Raw genomic sequence first — 14,713 nt, 5'->3', positions numbered from 1 at the left:
AATGAAACATCATTGTAATAGGAGTGTGACAAAGACACATGATTGGCTCACCTGCTGTTCTGCTTAGAAGTTTATTTATTTTGCTTGGGTTAATCAAATAGCTACTAAGGAGTAAAAATACATTGCTTTAATATTTTATTATTATATAAGACAGTCCTTTTAAATAATCAAATTACCTCTATGGACAATAAGCCTCTATAATATACCCCCCTTTCATAAAACTCCCCTTGGCTAGTTATCTAACCTTACGGCAGGGCTCAACAAACCCAGGAGTCATGGAGTCACTTGAACCTTAAAATTAGGCCCTGGCGCCCTGGTTTTAGAGTCCTCAAGACACTTATTGGTGCCCCCCCCTTCCCCCTGGCAGCCGCCATCAGCCGCATCTAAAATTTAGCCTGGTTAAGCTGGATCTCTTCTATGCCTTACAGCTGTGAATTACAAATGCTACTTTGGCCAAGCCCTCCCTATAACAACTCCTGTGATATATATATATGCAACTATTACCTTTTTTTTTTTTTTTCATATTACATATTTATTTTATGGTCTTTCTTATTCACAAAAGGAAAATGTCTCATTAAATTACTGTTTTCTTAGAAAACAAAGCAATAGATCTCCACGGATAAAACACAACTACAAATGTGTTTGTTTTAATACCACATTCAGTTTTTCACATTATAGTGAATTACACAGACGTTAACACTCATTTTACGCAGATTCTATATCCCTGCAGGCACAACAATGACCTACTCACCCATTCCCTTGGTGTGGTTAAAGTCACCCTTCACCACTTTGCACGTTTTTCCATCCCCACTGCAGATACCACAGCGGTCCTCTTTTGCAGCTGAGCCAATGATCCCGTCACAGCCAATTTTCTAATAGGTATAAACAGAGGATGTAGTTATGACCCTTTACTTAGTCAGGAAGGTACAGGAAGCATATTTCAGGGACAGAGATACCAAATCCACATGCACACAAGTTCCGGGTTTGCAATACAATATAAGACAGAATTGTATGATGATAGGAAAATAAAACATCATTTAAACAAATGGTCTACATTCATTCTGTATGGGAAACCAAAATAAGTCATGTTTCATTATCAGTCTGCAAACACTACTTGAATAGCCACAGAATATTGATTACACTGTATTGTAGTGAAGGTAAACTTAAAGGGGCATTGTATTATAAAATTGTCTCCCCTTTAAATGTGTTCTAAATGATCATTTTTATCTGCTGGAGTGTATTAAATTCTTTACAAATAGCACTTTGAACTGATTTTGTGATTTTAAATCGTTTGCCTGTTGAAACCACCATCTATTCTAAAAATGGAATAAGATAGTCCTGCCAGTTTGAAAGGGTATTTCTGGATCTGCTTTGAATACACTGAACTCATCAGTTGTTTCTGGATCTTACTTTGAAATGAAAGCACAGAACAAATAAACAATTGGAGATAAAAAACGAAATCACAGAATAGTTAAATTTAACAAAATGTTATCTAAATTTTTTAATCATTAAAGTAGCCACCTTTTGCAGACATACCAGCCAAACACATGGCATTGTTTCTACAATGGAAATAAAATATTGTTTGGAAAGTTTTTCCCAACACTGGGCTAGATTACAAGTGGAGCACTATATATTGCTTTCATGAAAGTGATATTAGTGCTCCACCTTGTAATACCAGAGCACAATATTGTGCGCTGGTATTACAAGTTAGCTGCAATGCATTGCTAGTAAACATTGCGCTCATGAGAGTGCGCTTCCATAGGTATCAGAACATCAGCGAAAGCGGAGGTAAGTCGTGCAGCGATGACAACAATAAAAAATATTTATGTATAAGCTGATATATATATATATATATATATATATATATATATATATATATACTGTATATATAAATATATATATGACCTCAATGTAAAGGCACTTTTCAGTGCCATTTTCTTTCTAACACCCCACTCCCATACTGCTCAGTGCAGTAAGTTTATTAAAAAATAAAGATGCTGCCATTTTTATTTTTTAATAAACTACACAAGACAGTATTTTGTGGGCATTTGGAGCAGATTTGTAAAATTAACCAGAGATACAATCTCTAGTTAATTTTATAAGCACTAATTGCTACCGCAAGCTTGCAGTAGCACTAACCAGCCACTTGTAATGGCTGGTTAATTATCTCACTCCCACAAATGGGCAAATTTGCAGTTTGTGGGAGCGAGATAAGTTAGCGGTCCACTTGCAATCTAGCCCACTGTTGCAAAATTTACAAATGTGTTGCACTTGTAGGTTGCTTTGCTTTAACTCTTCTGTCCAGTTCATCTCAAACCAGCTTGATGGGGTTTAAGTCTGGACTGTCGATTCATGCCATGATTTGAAGCATAATGTGTTGTTTTTTTCTTCTAAGGTAGTTCTGACATAACCTGGAGGTATGTTTTGGGCAATTCTATGTATGTCAGATGAACCCCTGACAAACTAGTCTTATACCAGAGGGTGCATGGTGCTGCAAAATGCTGTAGTAGTCTTTTTGGTTTAGGGTGCCGCTTCCTCTGTGCAAGTCTCAAACTTTGGATACAGTAAAAACATAAATTATACTTACCTGATAATTTCATTTCCTTCTGTATGAGGAGAGTCCACAGCATCATTCCTTACTGTTGGGAAAGGCTTAAATACTCCCCCTACTTCACTCATATACCAGTCATTCTGCTAAGGGAACAAGGAACAGTAGGAGAATTATCAGGGTATAAATGGTGTCGGAAGAGAAAAACAAATTTTAGTCCGCCCATCGGAGTATACAGGCGGGGGCCGTGGACTCTCCTCATACAGAAGGAAATTAAATTATCAGTTAAGCATAATTTATGTTTTCCTTCTTAATATGAGAAGAGTCCACGGCATCATTCCTTACTGTTGGGAAAACTATACCCAAGCTCTAGAGGACACTGAATGATAACGGGAGGGGTAAAGAAAATGCGGACCCTAATCTGAGGGCACCACAGCCTGTAAAACCTTTCTCCCAAAAGCTGCTTCAGCCGAAGCAAAAACGTCAAATTTGTAGAATTTTGAAAAAGTATGTAAGGAGGACCAGGTAGCCGCCTTACAAATCTGATCCATAGAGGCCTCGTTCTTAAAGGCCCAAGGAAGCCACCGCTCTAGTGAAATGAGCCAGAATCCTCTGAGGAGGTCTAAATCCCACTGACTCGTAAGCTAAGCGTATAACACTCCTCAACCAAAAAGATAAGGAAGTCAAAGAAGCCTTCAGACCCTTACGCTTCCCAGTAGAGGAGATAACAAACAAGGACGACGTTTGTCTAAAATCCTTAGTAGCTTGAAGATAAAACTTCAAAGCTCGAACAACATCCAGATTATGAAGTAAACACTCCTTCGCAGAAGGATTAGGTGTCATGCCACGTCGCTCTAGTCCTGCTCGCTGCCATGGGTTATGTCGGATCTAAAAGCGTACAGCGCTGACGTCATCGCCGCACGCTCCTCTCTTACTGATACCGGTCCGGACGCCGGGCGCAAATCCTACGCCTATGTAAGTGCCATCATAACTATCTATCACTGCCCAAGTATAGGTGTTTCCTTGTGTGCTCCTGGGTGTGATAGTTCGTTGTTTCATTTAGCCTATTCGTGTTTGATCCCTGTCTGTCTGACTACTCTGCCTGCTATAACCCTTAATTACTGGATTGATATACTGCTGTTGAACCCTGCCTGTCTGACTACTCTGCCTGCTATAATCCTTAATTACTGGATTGATATACTGCTTCTGAACCCTGGCTGTCTGACTACTCTGCCTGCTATAACCCTTAATTACTGGATTGATATACTGTTGCTGAACCCTGCCTGTGTGACTACTCTGCTTATTAACCCCTGTTGTTCTGCATTGCCTATTTGTTGCTGAACCCTGCCTGCCTGACCATTCTAGTGGCGTGCCCTTGGACTGCTTTACTGTTGCCAAATCCTGCCTGCCTGACCATTCTAGTGGTGTGCCCTTGGACTGCTTTGATGTTGCCAAACCCTGCCTGCCTGACTATTCTAGTGGTTTGTCCTTGGACTGCTCTGCCGTTGCCGCTGGGGACTGTCCAGCCTGTGGTGAATACCGCCTTCCTCATCTTACTAACTTTCTCTGCTCTGGGATATTCCCTATCATTCTGGCTCGACACCAGGATAGCAAGACTACTGGCCGAGTTTGGTCTGATAGAGGAATATCCCACGAGCATTACATTAGGACACAAGGAAAAAACCACAATTTCCTGATTGATGTTACGATCAGACACCACCTTAGAAAGAAAACCCAAGCGGGTACGTAGGACAGCCTCATCCTTGTAAAACACCAGATAAGGCTGCCATTTCAGAAACTCTGCATGCCGACGCAATAGCCAATAGAAAAAAAGAACCTTCCAGGACAACAATTTAATGTCAACTGAATGCATAGGCTTACACAGAGCCCATTGCAAAAACAAGATTCAAACTCCAAGGAGGAGCGTTATATTTAAACACAGGTCTTATCCTGATCAGAGCCTTAACGAAGGATTGTACGTCAGAGAGCTCAGCGAGTCTCTTGTGCAGCACGAGAAACAGGCTTATGAGCTTGAATGAGTGTGTCAATAACCCTCTCAGAAAAACCTCTCTTGGCTAAGACTAAGCGTTGAATCTCCACGCAGTCAGCCTCAGAGAATCTAGATTTTGATGAACAAAGGAACCCTGTTTCAGAAGATCATTGCGACAAGGTAACCTCCATGGAGGAAATGAAGACATCCCCACCAGGTCTGCGAACCACATCCTTCATGGCCACGATACAGCAATCGGTATCACTGATGCTTGCTCCTGCTTGATGCGGATCACTACACGAGGGAGAAGTGGTAACGGTGGAAAAATATAAATTAGGGTGAACCTCCAAGGCACTGCTAATATATTTATTAGCTCCGCCTGAGGATCCCTGGACCGCGACCCATATCTGGGTAGCTTGGAATTAAGCTGGGACGCCATGAGATGTATTTCCGTCATCCCCCATCTGTCGCAAATCTCCGCAAACACCTTGGGATAGAGAGACCATTCCCCCGGATAAAAGGATTGTCTGCTGAGGAAATCCACTTCCCAGTTGTTCACACCCGGAATGTGGATTGCTGACAGCGAGCATTTGTGGGCCTCTGCCCATTCCAGAATCCGAGATACTTCCCTCATTGCTAGGGAGCTCCTCGTTCCCCCTGATGGTTGATGTAAGCCACCAAGGTTATGTTGTCTGATTGGAATCTGATAAACTGGGATGAACCCAGAAGAGGCCAAGCCTTCAGAGCATTAAAGGTCGCTCAAAGTTCAAAAATGTTGGTCGGGAGGAGAGATCTCTCTCGAGTCCACAGGCCCTGTGCCTTCCTGGCACCCAAACAGCTCCCCATCCCAATAGACATGCATCCGTAGTCACAATCTCCCAGGATTGACTCAAAAAGGATATCCCTTGAGACAGGTGATCTGGACAGAGCCACCAAGAGATCGATTCTCTCGACCGGTTATCCAGAGAAATCTGTTAAGACAGATCCGAATGATCACCATTCCACTGTCTCAGCATGCACAGCTGAAACGGTCTGAGATGGAATCTGGCAAAAGGAACGATGTCCATGCTGGACACCATGAGACCAATCACCTCCATACACCAAGCCACAGATGGCCTTAAGGAGGTCTGGAGGGCAAGACAAGCGGAAGTTAGCTTGTGACGTCTCTGGTCTGTAAGAAATATCCTCATGGATATGGAGTCTATTATAGTACCTAGGAATTCCACCCTGGTACTGGGGGTTCGGCTGGGGTGTCTTTGCCTCCTCCTGGTGGTCAGGTTATGTATTTCCCAACAGTAAGGAATGATGCTGTGGACTCTCCTCATATTAAGAAGGAAAGTTTGACCGTTAGTGCCAAAAAAAAAGAACCATCTTTTCATCTACTCTAATGCTGTACAAAAACCCTGCATGATGAACCAAAGATTTTACATTTTGATTAATCTTTTAATAAGACCTTCTTCCAGTCTTCAGTAGCACACTGGCTGTGCTTCATAGTCCAGGGAAGACTTTTTTTTATTTTGCCATCATAGCAACAGCTAAGCAACCTTTTGCTCAAGGTCAAGTTAACAGTGAGACTTGCTTCCTTCAAGATGCCTATCACTCAACACTCATAACCTTGTCTACTGATTCTCTTGTGGCTTTAGGTAGTTCCTCCAGTTCCAAGTGCCTTTTGATGTTGTATGAAACTGTACTCACTGACAATATGTTTTTTACAGTCTTCAGAAACCTAAACTTTTTTGTTTTTTAAACAAATCTTATTCTTTTTTTTAAAATACAGAGATTAGGGGAACTTCCGGGCGGCGACCATGGCAGGTCGCATGGTTGTTTGCTGCTCCAGACCTCAGCTCTAATCTACACAGAAAGTGCAAATTTCTGTGACATATGCTTCAGTGGAGTGTATCCGCCAGAACAAAGCTATTTCTTTCCAATTTGGAGTAAGCTTCAGAATTCTGGAGCACTTAGGAGGCTTTGGCCTCTGCACAGACCCCTCGGCAGAGTACTTCTATGTCTCTGTCGTTATTTGCAGTGTCATCTTGCAAATCACTGCTTCCACCATTCTGAGTACCTGTCTAACGTTCCCTATATAGGATTATCATGGAGAATGCTCTAAACATCCTTGAGGCACTTCAGTGCTTACTCGCAGATCATCAAGCCGTTTTTTGACAGGGTTCTCTCTGCACATGGTGATCAACAATGGGGACAGCTATATCTCTCGGCTAACGACTCAGCCTGAATCTACGCAGGCAGAATATGGAGATGGTGAGGCGAGTGTGACTTTAGGGCTGCTAATTAACCCCCCCCCCCCCCCCGGCACTGCAGGGGACCAAGACATACTCGATCGGGAGATCCCTAGATGGTACCTTACCTAAAATCCAAGCAGAACCATGGTCGCAAACACGTCATTTCTTATTATTTGGGGTAATAGACATTTAGAACTTACAACAGCGTGATACAATTAATAGAAAAGAAAAATAATGCAGTTTTGTACTAGAAAGGGAATCCACATTTTCTAGTTCAAAGGAGTGTGCATATAAAATAAAGAGTGCCATCAAGGGGACATGCAGGAAAGGGAAATGGAGGGGATGCACTTAAAAAGGGGGAATGGTATGGAGATAGGGAATATCCTATATATAAGCTAACTATTTTATCACGCAAAATACTATATATTGCTAACTACCCTGTTATTGAAAAAGGATAACGCATAGGGCTACAGATATAGTACATATATAAATGATGGTCCTAAAGTTTACTGGTTCCTAACACAAGAACTGTCTGTTCCTTCTCTGAGCATAGGCAAACTGCTTGACATTAGTACTTGCCTCCTTGTAACTGCTAAATAGCTATGGTCTACAAATATTGTAAATGGAATACACAGCTATACAATATTACTATACCACTATGCTAGTTTTTAATGTTTTCTGGGGATTTTAAATCCTACTGAACTCGCTCACCATACTGTCTAGATGAGGGTTAGGCTGTCGGCGGCCGAGGTAGTCAGACCTATTTAACGTGGAAATTTTCCTTGTTATGACAGCAAGTCACTATTGTTGGGATCTCATTATTATTCATATACTATGCTATACACACAGCCCATGCAAAGATTGTCAGAGTGGTTATCATCACATTAGCATGACGAGTCCATATTCAGCCCCTCAGTATAATTGCATTGATGTAGAGAAGCTACCAAAAGTTATATAACTACATATTGCTATCTCATCATAATATGCCTTATTCCCTACTCCAGTTATGTTTGCATTAGTCAGGCTACAGAAAACATGTTTTGAGACTACTTTGTTTAAGTTTATAAATTAATCCTAAGTGGATAGCCCATCCCACACCTATAGTCCGTATGATCCTCTCAATAAGTTTTAGTATAAGTAGACACTCCTCTGCTATGTTACTCTAACTCCAAATAAAGAGTCCCTAGGTAGATAACAGACATGCAAACTAAGATGGTCTTCATGGATCATATACTTGTTCACTGAGCCTGTTAACGGTTATATCAGCTTGTTATTTTAAATAGGGAACAGATCTTCCAGTTTTATAACAGGTCTCAATGCAGTTTGCTCAGTTTTTCTTTACTCCTTACTCTGTCCGCATCCCATTTTAAATATAGGGTCTGAGGGACCATGAGCCACAGCATCTTGGATTAATGGGGTACAGTGCTAACAGCTGAATGAGTCATATCACCAATTAGATCCTTTTTCTTTCTTATTGTAACCCTATATTAATGCTTAATACCTAAATGTGAATGTCTCCAATTCTTAAGTTCTGAGCTGTACCAGAGTGGTTCAAAAAGCTTACTCTCTAAGCTAAAATATATATATATATCTCATTCCTAGTTTTAGTTTTCATACATCTTATAAAACAAGAAAACTGAAGTTCACTATTTGGGACCCAAGAGTGGCCCCCTATTGTCCATGGCAGTCTTCTATAGCTTTGTTTTTATTTTGCGAGGTCCAAAAGCGGCCTCATTTGTTATTTAGAAGGCTCATAGTTTAACCGGCAAATATGATGTTCACTATTAGTCCTAATCAATGTTCTATAATTTTGATGTGTTTATTTGGAATCAATTATTTTTTGTATTGATTGAATTAAAAAACATTGCTTGTATGCCGTAAATTGAACAATAAAAACTATTAAAAAAAATAAAAATACAGAGATTATGTAAGAATGAAAAGTGAATGAAAGTGAAAGTGTAGCTGACACATTACGTTGAGGTAAACATCTAAAACATATTGTACAGGCATGAAAGAAAAACCTTCAATGGTCACCAGCTTACATATTACCTCTAAACCAGTATGAATAAAATGAATATTAAAGTTAACCAGAACGCAAAAAGACACCTTAAAGCAATCTTAAATGTCAATAAAAAAGTGAAAACATTGATGAGTTCTAAAACTTTGAACCTGTATCTTTTTGTAATATCTTTTTATATATTATATTTGGTAGTTTAGTTCTGAAATGTTAATGCTCTATGAAGAGAAAATTGTGGATTCTGCTTTTTGACTGAAGACATGCTGAACAGTTATGGAGTTGTGTATCTTTTGTGAAGAGGCGCAGTAGAAGGTAATTTCCATTCAATGTCTTCCTATTTTATTCTTTCTTTTTTAATTGTCTTAACCTTAAAGTGGAAGTAAATTTGGTCCCATTTGAACACACTACTGCATTGTATAACTGTATAATAAGAAAATTGCTATATTTTGTTCTAATAAATGTATTGATTTATGAATTTGCTTGATTATATTATTGATATACCGTTCTCCTGCTGACTCCTCCCATCTTCTACTTCCTATATTTTACAGTGTTTTCGTATAGAGCGGTCCAACCCGCTCTATACGTATCACAGATGCGCGTTCACAAGGACCAATTCTATTGCGCATGCGCGATTAACCGATTCTAACCTCAATGCGCATGTGATTCTCAGTTCAACCAGTCTCCAAAGCGCATGTGTCTATTTAGTTTGCAACATAGTACTGAATGAATAACAATATTGTATTCATTCATTACTATGCGATTTGAGAAAGAGAGCAGCAGCGTTTCTGACCTCCGCGATCCGTCTTCAAATATCATAGCTTTATTCCGATTATAAGTATTTCATTATTTGCGAAGTATAAACACAATCTTTATTATTTAAAATATGTATAATTAATATATTTAATGCGCTTTTACAATAGATTTAAAAAAAAATCATGCATTGATTCGATTTACCGAATATTTATGTAGCTGTTTTGCATAATATTGAAAACAAATTGGTCCATACTAAAATAATTATTGATATTCATAATTATGGTATTATTTACAACTATAATATCAATAAATATTTAATTTACAGTAGTTATCCTCATTGACAAAAAGTATATTATCTTACTATGTCAAACCATTAATTATTTTATAATAACTATTACATAGGCTACGATTGTATTTGTGTTTGCATTTTAAATAAAATCATGCATTATTATTCGTTTACAGGTAGCCCTCAGTTTACGACAGGGTTAGGTTCCAGAAGGAATGGTTGTAAATCAAAACCGTTGTAAATTGAAACCCAGTTTATAATGTAAGTCAATGGAAAGTGAGGGAGTTAGGTTCTAGGCCCCTCTCAAAATTGTCATAAGTAACACGTAATACATTATTTTTAAAGCTTTGAAATGAAGACTTTAAATGCTAAACAGAATTTTAAACCTAATAAAATAATCACACAACACAGAATATATAATTAAACTAAGTTAAACGAACAAAAACATTTGCTAAACAGCATTATAAACTTAATAATATAATCACACAACACAGACTTTACTTGCATTTTTTTGCAAACAGTTCTTTCTATGCATTTCAATCTGGAGTGATTTATAGACAGGAAGATCTTGTTCCTTTGAAAGCTACTCGTTAGCTCAGGTCTAGTTGCACAAATTAATTTCACCTTGCTTGGCTTGCATAGCTTTGCTGCAACACAAGCGAACAGCTACACCTACTGGCTATTTTAATCAATGCACTGCTTCTAAATGCTTTTCAATAGCAGTCACATGACTGAAAAAAAAGGTTGTTATTCTGAAACGGCGCAAATTGAACCGTTGTAAACCGAGGGCCACCTGTATTTGCATTGCAAAATAAAGCACACATTTTAGGGAATATCATCTGTTTTAAAAATAATAATAATGAATTGTTTGTATTCATTTCAATAAATATTTTTGTTTGCCTTTGAAATGGAGCAAGGCACTTACATAGTAATCCGTGAGCAATGCGATGCGCTTCAATGTATCGCATACTGACTCAAAGCAGATGACGTTGCTGCTCAGTCAGTCCCAAATGTTATGCGCATGCACGAATCGGGCGCGAGCATTCAACAAAACACTAGAGATTCTAGATTTACCGCATGCGTAGATCCCACAATAGGCCGATGACCTCGCTTCTCGGCCGCCTAACGGCCAGAATTTCAGTTGGCCAAAAAAGAAACGTGATCAGGAAGTAATATGCACACAAAAAAAAGGGTTGAATTTATCGTTGGTAACATTATTTCAGGTAAAACCTGATTTTCACACAAGTAACAAAAAAATCATGAATGAAAGTCCTATTGATTCAGAACATAATATGTTAGTACGGTTAGCAATAGAGGAAACGTTACTTTCACTTTAAAGGGACATTCAATAAAAAAAATTCCTTCATGATTCAAACAGAGCATGCAGCTTTATACAACCTTCAATTTTACTTCTAATTTGCTTAGTTCTCTTGGCATATTATGTTGAGCTTTTGATAGGTGGCTACACATATATGTCTCTTGCCATTTGTTTAAATATGTGCTCAGCTAGCTCCCAGTAGTGTATTAATCCTCCTTCAACAAAGGATACCAAGAGAATGAAGCAAATTGATATAATATGTAAACTGAAAAGTTGTTTAAAAATGTATTCAGTGGCCTCCAGCTGTATATATTGTAATAGTAGGCATGTCACTTAGCTTCGGTGATACATAGGTTTGCACTGCTAAATGTCATAGGTATATTATATTCTGACGTATGTTGAATTTGAAATAAAAAAATGCTGAGTTTGTAGATGCACAAGGATACAATTCCTTCATTTGTCCCTCAAGACTGAACTCTCAATAGACAATAATGTGTTATAAAATAAATGATTTTGTGTGTGTAATGGTAATAATTACATTCTGTTTATCTCTTTATGTTGGCTATTAACAGCAATTTGAACCATGATTTAAGCTCATACGCAGAGCCTGGTGAGGCTAGGGAAATAGATACATTAACCCCACAACTCAATGAGCAGTCATAATGTTAAATCACTTGTTAAAAACTAAAACAGTTTGAAAACTAAGTGATCATAGATGAATTGATTCAATATGGTGTTTCATCACCTTAGGTGACTTGAATATCATATCTTATTAATGGCGCTAATAAAAAGAAATTACCAGTTGCAACATACGGTTTGTAAGGAATGCATTAATAATGAAAAGCATATTTCTGAAGCAATATTATTTATATTAAAGCATAACTCTCCTTGCTAAACCGTTTAATAAAATAATTTTTAAGAGTTTATTCCTCTTTGGAGACTGAACCACTAGGAAAATCAGAATAAAAGTATAATATTCTGGCAGTAAAGACAGCAGAAGTAGCTCAGAGCAAATTAAAAGAAGACTTTATGATTTAATAAATGAATTATAACCAGTTCCAGCTGGAAAACTGTCAGTGCACTGTGAAAAGTTATGGTGGGGAAACAGCAGAAAATGTGAATTTATGAGAATTTAATGCCCATAAAACTTTGGTGATCTGTGCTGTATTTTATATCACAACTACAAATCTGCAGCATATAGGAAGGTGAATGGCTGATATTGCTGTATTGGGGGGCAGATTTATTTCTTGAGGACTTGCTTTGCTTTTTAAAGGCATTGAAAGGAAAAAATAAGTCTTTATGCAGGTTTAGAAAGGAAGCAGAGAGGGGATAAAAAGCACAGCTGACATCAAGCTGTGTCTGGGTACACGAGAGGGGCTGGTTTGGGACTGCAAGTTTTAGCAATCAAGGTATAATATAGGAAACAACCTCAGTGATTTTGCATAGTATGACAAACTGACAGAGTGATCAAAGCTGTTAACCCATTACTGTAAAGATAGTCTGTTTACTGTTATTTTCCCATTACTGTAAAGATAATCCAGAATGCTTTGCATATGCATAAGCTTTTCTAAAGGATTACATAAAAAAAAAAAAACAGTTTTAATAAATGTACTTATATGAGGAACCCATTGCATATCAACTGCATTATTTTGTCCCATATGCATCTCCTCTGAATCTACACTGTCACAGACAACATTAAAAGGTAGATTACAGCATTCAAAAATAAAAAATAATATTTTACCCATAGTAATGTTTTGTTGCGAGACAGACCACAGCAAGCAACAGTACACGTATCGCGTTTACTTACTTAAAGAGTGATTGTAAAGCTTAACAAATTAAAGCCCGGTATCTAAAAATACTCTTAAAAACAGTGGCACTTTAATTCATTAAACTTAACAAGGACGCTTTTTTTAAAAATACTTACATTTTTGTTACTGTAAACAGATCGGTGATAATCCACCTGAATCTTCTTCTGTATTTTCCATATGGATGACGAATCCGGCTTCCTCCAATCGTTGCGTGCCCCACGAGATAAACACCAATGGGAGAGCACAATGATTGGAGGAAGCCGGATTCGCCATAGATCTGCAAAATACAGAAAAAGATGCGGGCGGAGGATTGGCGGTCTGATTACCGTAACAAAAAATGTATTTTTTTTAAAAGCGTCATTGTTAAGTTTAATGAATTAAAGTGCCCCTGTTTTTAAGATACTGTTTTAGATTTGTTAAACTTTACAATCACTTTAGTCTACTGTTATCTTTTATAGAATGACAGCATTACAGGATGACGTGGAGATAAAGATTATGGTAACATGAGAGAGATAAGAGAAACAAGCAAAACATTATGAGCTCTGTGACTGTGATTTTACAGCAAACAAGGTCAGCACTCTAACCCAAATCAAGAGAGAAACATCACGGCAAGCTGACGTATTTCATAATGTCTCCCACATGTTGCTGTATTAAACTGTCTCACTGGGTGATTTACCCTTATGGATGCCAGATGTTACGTCAAGGAGCCCTTCTCCACTGTGAGGAATTAATAATATGAGACGGATTCTTAACAAGCACTTTAAACTTTGAGAAAGCAAGCGAGAAAGATCCTTGATTGTAAACACTGGCTAAAGAGTGCCTTAGTAACGTATTCAAACCCCTTAAATAGACTGAAGCTCACAATCTTTTATTTAAGTGGTTTAAAGTTGGGAAACATTTTTAAATAAAATAAAATATGAAATATGTTTCTTGCATAAGTATTAGACGTACTCAAAACAGAACAGTAATATTTGGTAGAGCCACTGTTTGCTGCAAATAAAGTTTTAAATGTTTTGAGGTAAGTAGGCACCACCTTTGCATACAGTGTCTGAGAGATCTGGCAATTTTTCAGGTTGTTCTGATTGGTTGGACGTAGCTTTCAGATAAACACTTTGGCCTAAGTTCGATAAAAATCCCCCGGAAACTAATATCTTGCAGGAACTTGAACATTTCACAGTTCATTCAAGATTTGTACTTACCCCATCTTATATCCGCCAGTCTCAAAACACTCTCCATTATAATAAAAAAAAAAATAAAAAAAAAATACATTTTTTATTTTTAGAATAAATTATACAATAATGTGCAAGTGCACACATAACACCAAAGACAAATACAGGATGGGACTCGCAGGTCTCTTGAAAATAAACAAAAACAATGAACAATGTTCCGTTAGACATAGAAATGAATCCTATTTCAATGATTCATAATTCCCTAAACAGAAGGAAAAGTATAGGGATTTGTGGTGGAAATAGTCCACCTAGGGTGAACCCTGGTGTGGGCTCTAAATGTGGGGGCGGGGGAGCTAGTGCGAAGGTAGCAAAAGAGGCTGGCAAAACCGGCACGCTCAAATACAGGAGCATACATTAGTGACATAACAGCTTTCTATAATCTCTGGAAAATAAACAATAACAAAAAGTTAGGATCAAGTTCTATAATGGTATCAAATTTAGTATACATTTGGTCGGAAAAAGTATAATGATTATTAAGGTAGCTGCAACCACTATATATAAAGTCAGGATATCAAAACGGGCGG

General features: G+C 38.1%; 1 protein-coding gene across 1 annotated transcript in view; it reads right to left on the bottom strand.

Annotated features, from left to right (window-relative positions):
* ADAMTS17 (ADAM metallopeptidase with thrombospondin type 1 motif 17) overlaps positions 1 to 14,713 on the bottom strand; it is a 611,877-nt gene that overhangs the window by 173,614 nt on the left and 423,550 nt on the right. Inside the window, exon 15 of the mRNA XM_053717604.1 lies at positions 752 to 872. Within this exon, the coding sequence (XP_053573579.1) occupies positions 752 to 872 (121 nt within the window). The remainder of the gene's footprint in view (positions 1 to 751; positions 873 to 14,713) is intronic.

Source organism: Bombina bombina, chromosome 6 (genome assembly GCF_027579735.1).
Source record: "Bombina bombina isolate aBomBom1 chromosome 6, aBomBom1.pri, whole genome shotgun sequence".
Taxonomy (NCBI): Eukaryota; Metazoa; Chordata; class Amphibia; order Anura; family Bombinatoridae; genus Bombina; species Bombina bombina.
Note: the sequence above shows the minus strand (reverse complement) of the source record. Positions and strands in the feature narration are given on the sequence as shown.